This window comes from Pseudorca crassidens, chromosome 16, assembly GCF_039906515.1.
Source record: "Pseudorca crassidens isolate mPseCra1 chromosome 16, mPseCra1.hap1, whole genome shotgun sequence".
Classification (NCBI taxonomy): Eukaryota; Metazoa; Chordata; class Mammalia; order Artiodactyla; family Delphinidae; genus Pseudorca; species Pseudorca crassidens.
In genome coordinates, this window is record NC_090311.1 from 16483559 (window position 1) to 16497517 (window position 13959).

General features: G+C 36.7%; 1 protein-coding gene across 1 annotated transcript in view; it reads right to left on the reverse strand.

The window, feature by feature from the left end:
- The window catches only part of NHLRC2 (NHL repeat containing 2), a 63084-nt gene that overhangs the window by 47771 nt on the left and 1354 nt on the right, over positions 1–13959 (reverse strand). The window contains exon 2 of the mRNA XM_067709341.1: positions 11821–11973. Coding sequence (XP_067565442.1) covers positions 11821–11973 — 153 coding nt within the window. The remainder of the gene's footprint in view (positions 1–11820; positions 11974–13959) is intronic.

The following is a 13959-nucleotide window of genomic DNA, read 5'->3' on the forward strand; positions in this document are numbered from 1 at the left end:
TAAGGTCTTTATTTAAAATTCCTATTGTATAGTTCTTAGAACAAACCTTGTTGTAGACAGCAGACCTGCTGAAAACTAAAAACAACATATTTCTTCTATCTGATCAATACAGTATATCAAGAAAATAATATAGAAAAAAAAAGTATGAAGTGTTAGGCTGGATTCAGAGAAAAACTCAGCATTGATTACCAAGTAACATGTTACCTCGGGCATGTTACTTAATCTCTCTGTGCGTCAGTTTTCTTATTTGTAAAATGGGAAAATAACAGGAATTGCCTCATAGGTCAGTTTTGAAGATTTAGAAAGATAAATCTGTATAAGACATTTAGCATAGTACCTAGTTTACTGTAAAACTTCAACAAATGTTCATTATTATTATTTTTTGAAGTTATAAGTACAAAGATAACCAATAAAAGAGAAATACAACACTTCCTACATATCAAAAGAAATCAGTAAAGTAAAATAGCAAAAAAGCACATCATGTTGAGAAACAGCAAATAAAACCTAATACACAAAATAACACAATAACTATACATAACACTACTTATAAATAAATGTGAATGGGTTTAACTCACCTACTAAAATGATTTGGATCAGAAAAGCTAAAAATAAAGATATGCACAAAGATACGTGGGCAAGTGAAAGCGACAGGAATATAAGGGTGTGATCCTGGTAGGTAGGATCTACCCAACAAGGTAGATTTCAAGCCCCAAAGCATTAAACAGGGCAAAGGAAGAAACGTTTTAATGTGAAAAGCATTCACAACAAAGATAAAACAATTAGGAATATCCATGTACCAAGCAATAAAGGAAGCAACTTATTTCTATTTTAAAAGTTTTCTAAAAAAAAAAAAAAAAAAGTTTTCTATTTTTGTTCCAGTGGTTACTTTCTATTAATACTTTTTAATCATATTATAAAAGTATTAATCCCCATTTTTTATAACCTTTTGCTATCTGACCTATCATTTTTAAATGGCATCCTTTACCACTTATTACCTATACAATAATCAATAGTCTTCTGTCTCCCCTCTCTCCTTTTTCTTTCCATCTTTCTTTAGTTGCATTCTTTCTAATTTTGTCAGAATACATGATTTTATATTATTCCTCTACTCTTGGGTGATGGATTTATAGACTTAGCTAAGTTGGAATTGTTTTCCAGTATTCTATTCCCTGCCTAGCTCTGGGTTATCCTGGACCACAAGATATTATGTGAGAGAACTGGAAGGTGTTAAGGGCAGCAGCAGCCATATCCTCTCTTGTTGGAAGATTGGTGCAGGGCACCAGGTGCTACTGCAGTTTACACACTCTGTAGCTCATCTACTGGCTCACCTCAGTGGTTGTGGGGTAGCAGCTGGGCCCCGGCAGCTGCACCAGCTCCTGCCAGATCTCCTCCCTCAGCTTTTGCAACTCCTGGGCCAGGTAAGTTTTTAGCTCCTGATGAGGGGAACAAACTTATTTTTCTGGTCACCTCATTATTTAAATTGGAAGCTTACATAGGTTCCAGTTCATCCTTACGGGTTCCAGTTCATGCGTGCAGGTTGTAGTTTACCCTTGATCTCCCCTACTTCTTATCCATCTTTCCTTTTCAACTGCCTGAACTTCTGACTTCAAATTGAGGCATCAGACACAGAAGCAACAGCTATATACATGTAGACTAGTTAACCAGCTCCCACAATTACATAAAGTCAAGTGCCGTTAACAAATCCTTATTACTTCTCCTTACTCCTAGTGGTCCTTCTCCCCTGATCAAACTCTGACTGATTCACCAAAACGCCTCATCCTCGTTGGTCACAGCTCTACAAATACATGTATGAAGTCTTCATTCATCCGTCTGGAGTTTCCTTAGTCATACCTGGTTAGAATCTCCCTCAAGTAGATTCACCAGAACGGGCACATGGGCACAGTATTCTCTGAGTTCTTGGACATTCAGAACCGTCTTCTTTCTAGGACTTCCCTGGTGGCACGATGGTTAAGAATCTGCCTGCCAATGCAGGCGACACGGGTTCGAGCCGTGGTCCACGAGGATCCCACATGCCGCAAAGCAACTAAGCCCGTGCACCACAACTACTGAGCCTGCGCTCTACAGCCCGCAAGCCACAACTACTGAGCCCATGTGCCACAACTACTGAAGCCTGAGCGCCTACAGCCCGTGCTCCACAACAAGAGAAGCCACCGCTCGCGCCAACTAGAGAAAGCCTGCTCGCATCAACGAAGACCCGACGCAGCCAAAAAATAAATAAATAAATTTATTAAAACAAATTAAAAAAACTTTCTATAACCTTGATTCTTGAAAGGCAGCTGCTTAGATATAAAATCCTTGGTTTGTACCTCCTTAAGATTCTTAGGAACGTTGCTTCACTGTTACCTTGCTTTGTATGTTATTTGTGAAAAGTCTGTCCAGTCTAATTTACATGTCTTTCAAAATCATCTTTTCCTAGAGGCCCTGAGGACTTTTTTTTAAAACATCTTTAAAGTGTAATAGTTTTACGAGGATACTTCTTGGCCTGTTCTGGGTATTTTCCCTGGTATCTAGTAGGCCCTTTCAATATGTAGATTTAAGCTTCCTTTTATTTCTGGAATGTCTTCTTGGATTCTAATTTTAGATATTAGTTCTGGTCAGTTGTTTTGATTTTCTTCTCCAGTCTCCAAAGTAGTCTTATGTTGGACCTCTTCTCCTAGTCTTCCAATTCAATCATTTCCTCTCTAACGCTTTTTACTACTTCTTTTTCTTTTTAAGCTCGTTTTCAGTCTCTAAGTCTGTTTTTATATCCCTGCTTTAGCTCAATGCCCCTTATAACATTTTTACATGAATTTATTACCCCTTGGACACCCTGTAATTTAGTCTTCATCTCTAATATTATTCGGACTTTTTTCTTCTATTTCTTTTCTTGTTCAATCAACACTCATTTCTTCCTTTGTTTTGCGGGGGTGGGGGGCACGTCCATTTCTGTTTTTAGTTTTTAAATCTCTGATTCAAGGTTTTTCATTATTCCTAAATACTTTTAGAGGATATGTCATTCAGTATGGAGGACTGTGTTATAGTTTCTGTCAACTTTTTGATTAAGTGAGAATTTTCATCAGCATTTCAACTTTGAATCACATTTTCAGCTTTTTACAGTTTTATATGGATGTGATCTGCTTTTTAATAATCCTAATCAGTTTTTGGACAGAGCTCCTAGTTTGAGAGTGCCCTCTTCTGACAGTCCCCCTTTTCTGTGCAGTCTCTTTTCAGAGAGCGCCGTTGGAAGAAGGAGTTGATGTGTATATTGTTTTGTTTCTGCAGCATCCTTAACTTTTCCCTCTTATCTTCTTCGTTCCCTTCAGTAGACTATCTCCAAGGGAAACTACACACACCTCTACATATCTGATTCTCTTCCAGAAGCGATGCTTCTCTGAGGCTTCTGTTCCCAGTCCCACACTCTTTCAAGGGCTAGTACTATGTTCTAGTATATCCAAACCTGTGTTCAGTATTTTGCACTTATAGTGTTGGAGTTTCTCTTTCTGCAGGTAAGGGGATTACTCTTTTTGTGCTTTGCCTAAGTCCTCTGAACCACTTTCTTTTTTTCATGGAGTCTTTTAAGCCTCCCCCATTTCTGTTCTCAGCACCTGCTGGCTAGTAGCAGCAGGATCTTTAATGGAAGTAAGTTCATTTCACAACTTACAGGTAATTTGAAGGCCATGATATTCTCTGTCTCCTAGTATTGCTGAAGGTAGGATCAAGTGTGGTTCTATTTACTCTCCCTGTTGTTTTTATGTTTGGGGAGCGGGCGAAAGAGACATGGGGAGATTCAAAATTAGGTAGCCACCATTCTCCTCCAAACCCAGAAGTAGCAGAGATAGATTTTTGTTTTTAACATCAGGTTTACTGAGATATAATTTAAAGTAATTTTGTACTTTGATAATTTGTTAATTGAGTTAATAAATATAAGCGAGTCCTAAAACCAGCCTCTAACTTAATGGAGAAGAACTAGAAGTTTTCCAGTAAGATAAGGAAAAAGGCAGAGATGTCCACTGCTTCCACTACTATTTAACAATGAGTAGGAAGGGTGATAGTAGACAACAAAATCAGACAAGAGAAATCAGTTATAGGCGTAAGAATTGGAAATTTTCTTTGCAGATAATAAGATAGTATGTTAGGGAAACTCCACAGAATCAATTACAAAACTAACCCAAATAATAAAAGATTCAGGAAGTTGTGGAATATAAAATTAACACACAGAAATCAACAGACTTTATATACCTACATAATACCCAGTTTTGGAGGATATAATGGTAAACAAAACCCCATTTACAATAAATAGCCATAAACATATGAAAAGACTTGTTCAACTCCACTCTAAAATGCAATTTAAAACTACACCGAGATACCATTTCTCATATACTAAACCAGTAAAAATATGTCAACACATTTTACTGGAGCGGCAACGGGGAAAGAGACACCATACACTGTTAGTAAGAATGCAAACTGAGGGAATTCCCTCACTGGCAGTCCAGTGGTTAGGACTCTGCACTTCTACTGCAGGGGGCCCAGGTTTGATCCCTAGTCAGGGAACTAAGATCCCGAAAGCTGTGTGGTGTGGCCAAAAAAAAAAAAAAAAAGAATGTAAACTGGTACAGTCCTCCTGGTACGGAACATGGCAACATCTAACAAAATTGTATATACATTTAACTTTGACCCAGCAATCCCACTTCTAGGAATTTACCCTTAAGATATACTACCAGCAGTACAAAAATGTATCTGCAAGATTATTCAGTTTGTTAAATATTATAAACAAAGTAAGGGCCAATACACAGGATAGGAGAGTGGCTGAATAAATTATGGACACACAAAGTACTATGCAGCTACTAAAAGTAACCAGGAAGTTCTTTATAAACTGATATGGAGTGACTACCAGGAAAAATGTCACATGATAAAAGTGAAGTGCACAAAAATGTCAATAGTATGTCAGTTTTTATGTTAAAAAAACAAGACATTTTAAAAAAGAAAAAGAATGGGACAGAAAGAATGAGAACGTAGGAACAGGCAGAAGAAATGGGTGGATGGATCTATACTTTCTGTATAGTTCTGACTTTCAGACCATCTTATAATTTTGCATACTCGAAAACAAAATCAACAGAAATGGAGAAAGGGGGCCTAAAAGTACAAACAGAAACAAATGAATCTAGCTATATTTCAAATGAATAACATAACCTCATGGGGGGTGAGAGGGACTAGTTTAAGTAATTTTTAAATTAGTTGAGAGGGACTGGAAGCAAAGACACCCCAACAGCAACAAACATGTCTAGTGCCCGGATCTTGGTTTCTCAAAACCATTCCCAATGTTCAATACTAAAAGGAATGAGAGCTCCTTGGAGAAGAGGCTGATTCAGAGATGGGGCTGGGAAAGTAGAAGATGAACCCGGAAATATTTTGTTGTGACAAGTAAAGAAGCGCTCAGAGAATGATAAGGACATGTCAGAAGGGCACAGGTGACAGCTTGAAGGGGATCCCATTAGTCAAATACAGAAAATTTGAAAATCAAAACAAATGATTGATGATTTATAATAACAAATTAAAAAAGAAACCATGAATCCAAATATATTTTATATATATAATATATATACACAATATATACCTTATTACTTCAAAAAATGTATTTCTTTCCTTTGGTCAATATATCCCAACACGTCTTTGAAAAAGTGATGACTGAGGTGAGATCTAAATGATGAGAAGATGTTAACTATGTGAAGAGAGCAACAGAGGAGATTTCAGGGAGAGAAAACAACACATTGAAAAGTGGGACAAGACAGAGACTGAAGAAGGTAAGCGACTAAACACAGAGAACAAAGGGGAGCATGGGACAAAACAAGAATAAACATACAGATAGGGTCAGTCTCGTAAGTCATAATAAGGATTGAGATCTTTTTCTTAAAAGCAATGGAAGTCAGATGGAGAATGAAGTGCAAGTCTCAAAGATACTTCAAACTAAACTCACGAACTTCCCCTCCAAACGCCCTTTCTACAGCGTTTCCTGTCACCAAATGGCACCACCGTCTTTCCAATTACACAAGCCAGAAACCTACCTAGGATATCTCTGTGATAACCAACCAGCCCTCTCTCATCACCCATAGTTAATCCATGACTGAGTCCTATTGATCTTAACAGCTATAACGGGCTAAGCTATTATCATATCTCACAGGGAGCACGACAGCCTTGTCACCAATCCATTTCTTGTCCACTAATTAGTTGCCCACCCAGGAGATGAACTGATCTTTAAAAAACACAAATCTGATCACATCACCCTCTGGCAGAAAATCCTTCCTAGGCTTTCCCAATGGAAAACCACATGCAAAAACCACATCTCACCTCTCCAGCATCTTTATCCACTCTTCTTCCCCTCCCTCAGGGTACTGTAGCGACCAGGACTTTCTTAGTTCGTCCAGAATATCATTATTCCTCTTGCTTTAAAGCCTTGACACATAGTGTCTCTCTGCCTGGAACCTTCTCACCTAGTAAAGTCATACCTGTCTTTTAGATCTCAGCTCAATTTTTACTCTTAAAAAAGCTTTCTTTAATTCTTCCAAATTAGAGTAAACCTCATTATTTGTTTTCATAGCAGTCTGTAACTTTCTTCTTCTTCTTCTTCTTCTTCTTTTTTTTTTTTTGTCGGTACGCGGGCCTCTCACTGCTGTGGCCTCTCCCGTTGCGGAGCACAGGCTCCGGACGCGCAGGCTCAGAGGCTATGGCTCACAGGCCCAGCCGCTCCACGGCATGTGGGATCTTCCCAGACCGGGGCACGAACCCGTGTCCCCTGCATCGGCAGGCAGACTCTCAACCACTGCGCCACCAGGGAAGCCCTGTAATTTTCCTTCTTAGCACTAATCAGAAATTATAAAAATATTTGTGTGGTTATTTGATTGTAAGTTTTCCCCTTGTTACACTGTAATTCCTATTAATTATTTAGGGATCATACACTATTTTATTATTTACCAGCATAGTGTCTCATACATAATAGGAAATGAATGGACAGGACATAAATACTGAAGAAACATATTTGTACAATATATAAACCACAACGTATTGTCTAAATAGAATATCTATATTGGTCTACATACAAGGACAACTGCCAAATAGCTATGCATCTCATTTTTTCAGTGTCAACAACCTTAAAGTGTACAGAAATTTTTCTTAAAATATTTTGCTTGTTCTATTAATCATACAGAATAAAAAACAGGATGTAAAAGATTCTTCCCTTTATGGATCTTTTGCCAACACATGGATCAAAACTACTACATTTAAAATAAAACATGGAAAGAAGAAAAGGAAGAAAGAGAGACGACAGGGAGAGGAAAAAGAAAGGGAAAGAGAAAAGGTAAAACCAAATAAAAAGAATAGCTGCTTCTAAAATATGAGTAATAAAATAACTTTTTAAAATCATTTAAGAAACTTCAGGGAATTCCCTGGCAGTCCAGGGGTTAGGACTCCGTGATTCCACTGCAGGGGGCATGGGTTCGATCCCTGGTCAGGGAACTAACTACAAAGGTCTTATTTTTCAGAAACGAATAGACATATAAATACAATTATGCATAGTAATATATAACATTTAAATATAGTATATAGCAAACAGTACAGTTTAATCACAGGCAGTATAATAACTTAGTTCAATGCAAAAACTAAAAATATTTAAGGAGTTTTAGATGTTACAAAACCTGTAAATTGAGGCATTTTGAGATCTAAAAGACGAGCATGACTTTACTAGGCAAGAAAAGATGAAGGCAGGTCACAGAGGCTAGAATAGCCCGAGGGGAGGGAAGGGAAGAAGGATGTGGAGAGATGGAAACATGAAGTAAAAATATCGGGGGCTTCCCTGGTGGCGCAGTGGTTGAGAGTACGCCTGCCGATGCAGGGGACGCGGGTTCGTGCCCCGGTCCGGGAGGATCCCACATGCCGCGGAGCGGCTGGGCCTGTGAGCCATGGCCGCTAGGCCTGCGCGTCCGGAGCCTGTGCTCCGCAACGGGAGAGGCCACGACAGTGGGAGGCCCGCGTACCGCAAAAAAAAAAAAAAAAAAATCAAAGTCACCCAAACACTACATTAAAGCAGAGATGAGAAACATATGTGAATTTTTTTTTAATTTCAAAAACTGACATTTCCCTGTGTCTACATTAAACACTCTGAAAGTTTGCCATAAATCAGCCAATATTTTCATCATACTTTATTTAAGAACAAAGAATAATCAGTATATGAGGTGCTGCAGAAAGAAAGTGTGAAGTGTGTACAAAAAAGCGTTAACATAGCAGGCCCCACTACTATTCTTTCCAAGACCTGCTTACAGGGCTGGTCCTTGCCTGTATTTCGGAAGCGTTCCCATCATTCCCAGAACTGATGAGAGCAGCTCACAAGGCCTAAAGTGCTGGGTGCTGTCTCTAGTGAGCTTCCCTGGTTGGCAACGTCCAAACTCGCTGTAACAACTCTTTGCTGGGGGAATTAAGCGCCTCTTACGCGACTCCACCGAGAGAGGACTCTGCTTGCTCCTGGCCTCCCCTGGATTCAGCCCCAGGCGTTTTTTCCCTTGGCTGATTCTGCTTTGTGTCCTTTTGTTGTAATAAATTATAGCCATGAGTACAGCTACATGCTGAATCCTGTGAGTCCTCCTAAAGAATTAAGTTTTGGGAACTCTGACACAGAGTAAAACCGTATATTGACTCATTAAAAGGTTTAGTTTCCCTATAAATTAGAAATACATTCTTCTAATTTTTAATAAAGTGAAAAACAGCATATACCCCATAACGAGAATACCAGCGTTTACTCAGCAGTGTTATGGCATTTAGGTTTTTAAAGTCTGATTTAATTATATATTAACATTCACCTAGCAAACACATTTTAAAATATGCCAACTTTTCCTACTAGATGTTTTCTTATAAAACAAGTCCTTTTCAGGGCTTCCCTGGTGGTGCAGTGGTTGAGAGTCCGCCTGCTGATGCAGGGGACACGGGTCCGTGCCCCGGTCCGGGAAGATCCCACATGCCGCGGAGCGGCTGGGCCCGTGAGCCATGGCCGCTGAGCCTGCGAGTCCGGAGCCTGTGCTCCGCAACGGGAGAGGCCACAACAGTGAGAGGCCCGCGTACCGCAAAAAAACAAAAACAAAAACAAGTGCTTTTCCTTAGATGATAGCCATTGTGCCAAATTTGGGTATTATATATCATTAATGTATCCAGCATAAACAGGTAAAAGAAATTAGAAACCCTCAAGGAGAAACCAGAACCATTCATTACTATTAAGTATCTTTTTACTTTTGCTTTAGATCTTTGGCATTTATAATTTCTTTTACGCTATTGTGAAAGTGATACTGGTCACCATTACAAACCAGACTTTAAAAGCTGTTTACAGAGGAAGGAGACTGAGTATTAAAGCGGGCTTCTTTCAGAGTGTTTTTGAATTAAAATGCACTTCCTCACTCAGCTGAGCATTTCCAGCTTACTGATAAAATGAACTGAATATTTCATGGAATAGAAACAGGCTGCTTAATGTCTCTTCAAGAACATAAATAGCATTGCTGAAGATAAATTCAGAAACATCAGATAGTAATGAAATAAGACACAGCATCATGATAAATTAGGAGATTGGAATTAACATATACATACTACTATACATAAAACAGATAACTAACAAGGAACTACTGTATAGCACAGGGAACTCTACTCAATATTCTGTAATAACCTATATGAGAAAAGAATCTGAAAAAGAATGGATATATACATATATATAACTCATTCACTTTGCTGTACACCTGAAACTAACACAACATTGTAAATCAACTATACTCCAATAAAAATTAAAAAAAAAAGACAGCAACAAGAAAGCAAATTTAGTGACAGCCTACTGAACTTTCATATGATAATCTCTAGGTATGCCTGCTTTTGTGAGTATGAACTGAACTTACCTTCTAAGCAATACAAAAATCTTTTATTTCTAAGTTACCAGCATTTTCATACAGCAGCATAATGAAGTAATGTTTCTTTGAAATTACAATGTTGAAACCACTTACAAAGTATTTTACTTTTCAGAAGTGTATTTATATATAAAAAATAGTTATTATTTTTTGTCACAGTGTGTTATAAAAGTATTTTCAGTAAACTGGTAAAGAGATTGTTAAGGATCCATTCTAAGAAGCCACTGAATTTGCTTCAGGTATGGGGTTAACCAATTAAGTTAAACAGTCCATTGGGGTGATCTTAAGTAGGAAATGGTTAACTTTGGGATTTTTAACCCAGTCTGTAAGTGCCATTCTGAAACACAAATCGTACTGTCATCCTCCTCTAAAACAAGTAAATCAAAAACAACCTTGAACATCTCTGTACTTTCAGTGGATGAAAAAGTCCATTAACTATTAAGAACGTTATACAAAGCCCTTCGTAACGCAAGTCTGAACCTAATCTGCCTTCCTCCCCTTTAACTCTTCCCAGGGGCCCCTATAACCTTGCGACACTAAACTATTTACCACTCTCCAAACCTACTCTTCTGTGCTTCCCTCCTTGTTTACCTGTCACTTCCTCAGCCAGGAGTGTCCCTCCTGCCCCATTTTCATTTTCAGCTGCACTCCTGCTCATTTTTCAAGTTCCAGCTTAATTGTCTCCTTCTCTTGAGAAATATTTTCCAAAGCTTCCAGGCAAAGCGAGTTGGTCCTTTCCCCATGTTCCATAATGCTTTAATTCAACTTTATTACATATTTCCCCAGCAGTTAGAGTACCCTGCACATAATACTCAATAAATGTATTTATTACATGGACTTGAACAAGACACTTAAGTATCCAAAACCTAGGAGATAATGAAATACTCATGTTTCTTAAATATAGATGAATTTTTGAAAACATGGTTTAGCTATTGGGAATATTTGAGTTCTTGGTAAATCTCACCCATAGGCAATTCCAAGATACAGCCCATTACAATTTAAAAGCATCTGAAGTTTCACCTGCACTGAAGGTTTTATCCAACACTCCTTATTTTAAACTAAGTTTCAAGAAATCCTTCATTTTTGTACATGTATACTCTATTCTCATCTTTACTCTCACAAGATCAGTAACCCTCTCTTCTTTTTAGTCACTGCAAAGAGGACAGCTTCAATTAATTTAAGCCTAATTAAATGGCACCTTTAATTAGTTTCATTTATCCCATATGCTCTTTTTAAAAGAAGTAAACAAGAAAAAATCTGAAAAAATGTCAGAGTTCTAAAGAAAATACTAAGTATAACCTCTTACATTTTCAGAATTTGTAATACCATAAAAAAGGATTTCCTAGTGTGCTTTGGAAAACATTAACCTTTATAAACAATTTTTAAATAAAGCAGGGTCAAAGAAAAAGTATCTGTTATAATATTTTGCCTTCCAAAATATTAGCACAGGTAGTAGTTTATGTCATTTGAGATTAAAGGAAGCTTATTCATATTTCCTAATAAGAACTTTAAACCTTTTTATCACAACAAGAAGAATATAAAATTAGTCACACATTTCATTTTTTCTTTTTTTCATAGAACAAATTTAGGTAAGTCCAGGTATACAAAATGACCTTTTTAAAATACTTGATCATGAAAAAAGTAAACTATGTCCTATCTTTAAAGAAAGACCATAGACTAAATGCTGGTTCTTTAGGAAGGCAAACAGTCATCACTAAGCTTAACTCTTCATGAAAAGGTACATGAAGTCCTTAATTCATAGATTAGAAATTACTTTAGAATCACTGAAGTCTTGCCGAATGTTTCATTCTCCTATGAGCAAAATGAGTCAGCTACTCTTCCAGTGACTATGCCAGGACAGACTGTTAGAAACCAATTAAAGGGCAGATACCTTTATCAGAGTATGTGTGCTCTAATGCATGAAGATCAGGCAACAGGTGAATACAGTTTATGCAGCAGTAGGTGAAGAAATCAAGGACAACCACTTTTCCACATAGATCCTTGTAGACAGAAATAGATTCTTCTGTGTTCAGCCATTCTAATCCTGAAATTTACACAAAATAAAAAATGATTAAAGGAAATGATCAAGATAATTTACTTAAAACTTTCTATTAAAATGTGAACAATTATTATTTCTAAGGAAGGGACTGGCAGGGCAGGAAGGGAGTGGGGAGGTAGAAGATGAGAAAGCTACTACTATGAGACAGTCTGCAAATATAGTAAGAAAAAGCTACTAAATTCTTTCAGAAATGGTATATTAGTCTGTGTGTGAAAGGAAGTAAGATTAACATATTTAGGTAAAAATAAGAGGAAATATCAAATATTAAAAGGACTTAAGTACATGATTAGGTACAAATGGGCTACTGAGAATGAAGGTCAACCTTCAGAATAAATATCAAAAAAGTGTTAAAATATAAGGATAAGCATACAAAATACCTAAGCCAATTTCATAAAAGAGCTGAAATGCTCTGGATTTGAATAAGACCTCAAATACAAAATATTTTAAATGCAAAGTTAAGCAAAACACACTGCTATTATTATACATTTCATGGAAGCAACACTAATATTGAAGAAGAGCATGTTCCCTTCCCTCCAAAGAAAAACAGAATCTCATTAATCTGTGCTTTTGTAAATTAGAATTTATAATTACTTGACCATGATTTACAATTTTAACTATGCACTATGAAGAAAAATTTTGTTAAACAAAAGTAGATTAAAAGTACAGCATCTCTGTTTAACCAATTTAAGGAAACAAAGATAATGAGTTTGTTGCTTATAAGTAAATAAATGCAGATACTAAAAGTATTAATTATAACTTGAAGCAGGTATTTGGAAATATTTTATAGAAACTGAAAGCCAAAGCTGGGTGGAACAAATGAATAATAACAGCTAACAACTAATAACAGCAACTGAAGTTACTCAATTAAAACAAAATTCTAAAAAAAAAAAAGTCTGCAAATCAAACTAGTATTTCTGCCAATTAGTCACACCTAGTGAGGTTTAGGGTACAGTGAGGTCTTAAATATCCATTTTGATAAAGTTTTAATAGTATGCCAGATCAAGTGACCCTATAAAACTTCAAAGTAATTATGTATATTTCAAATCCTAATTTTAAAATATTTATGAATTTGTCTCAAATTTATTTTCTGTAAATAGTCAAGTGACTTAGATTGGAGAGGCAGGGAAAGTATAATTACATGTCACTTATTGTGCTAGGTGCTTATCAGACTTAATAATTCACTTTATAATAACAATAATAACAATGAATATAACTTTAAAAGCTGCTAATAATGACATTTACTGAGCTCCCCTATGAAGTAAGAACTTTAGATACACTATATAGTCTGCATAATAAACCTGAAAGGTAAATAATTGCTTCCATTTTATAAGTGAGAAAAGTAAGGCTTGGCAAAGTCAACTAACTTGCTCAAAATCATGCAACTGACAAATGGAATAACTGGGATTTAATTCTGGTTCTGTCTGAATCCATCCATTATACCACACAGCTTCTCATAAAACATGTTTCTTTGAAGAAATTAACAAAGCACAGTGTTTCTGAGTTATGTTTATGACTTCCTGATTACAGTAACTGATAAAGAAACCAAGAAAAAACTCACATCTAGTATTCTGTTCTCAATAATCAGGTCCAGCAGAAAATTTGTGTCAAATATGAAGCCTGAATATTTTGTTGTATTACGTATGAGTCACAAAGATCAAAGCTCATAGTAATAAAATACACTCATCGTAGATACAAACAAGAAAATAAAAACACTGGCCCAAATCCTAGCTGCTGGCATGCCCATTTTACGACAGGGTACAATATATAACTAACTTCTTACAGACTTTAAAAAAAAAATACACATTCATGTATATAAACTTTTAAAGTTTCTTTGATGGGATAAGCACTAATGCACCCAATTCTTTTGATAGAATTCCACAATAATTCAAGTCCAGTATAGGATTAATAACAGATAAAGTAAGCACGTATGAAGGCGAGAGCAAAAGGCTTCGAAAGACGAGGCTGTCGTCA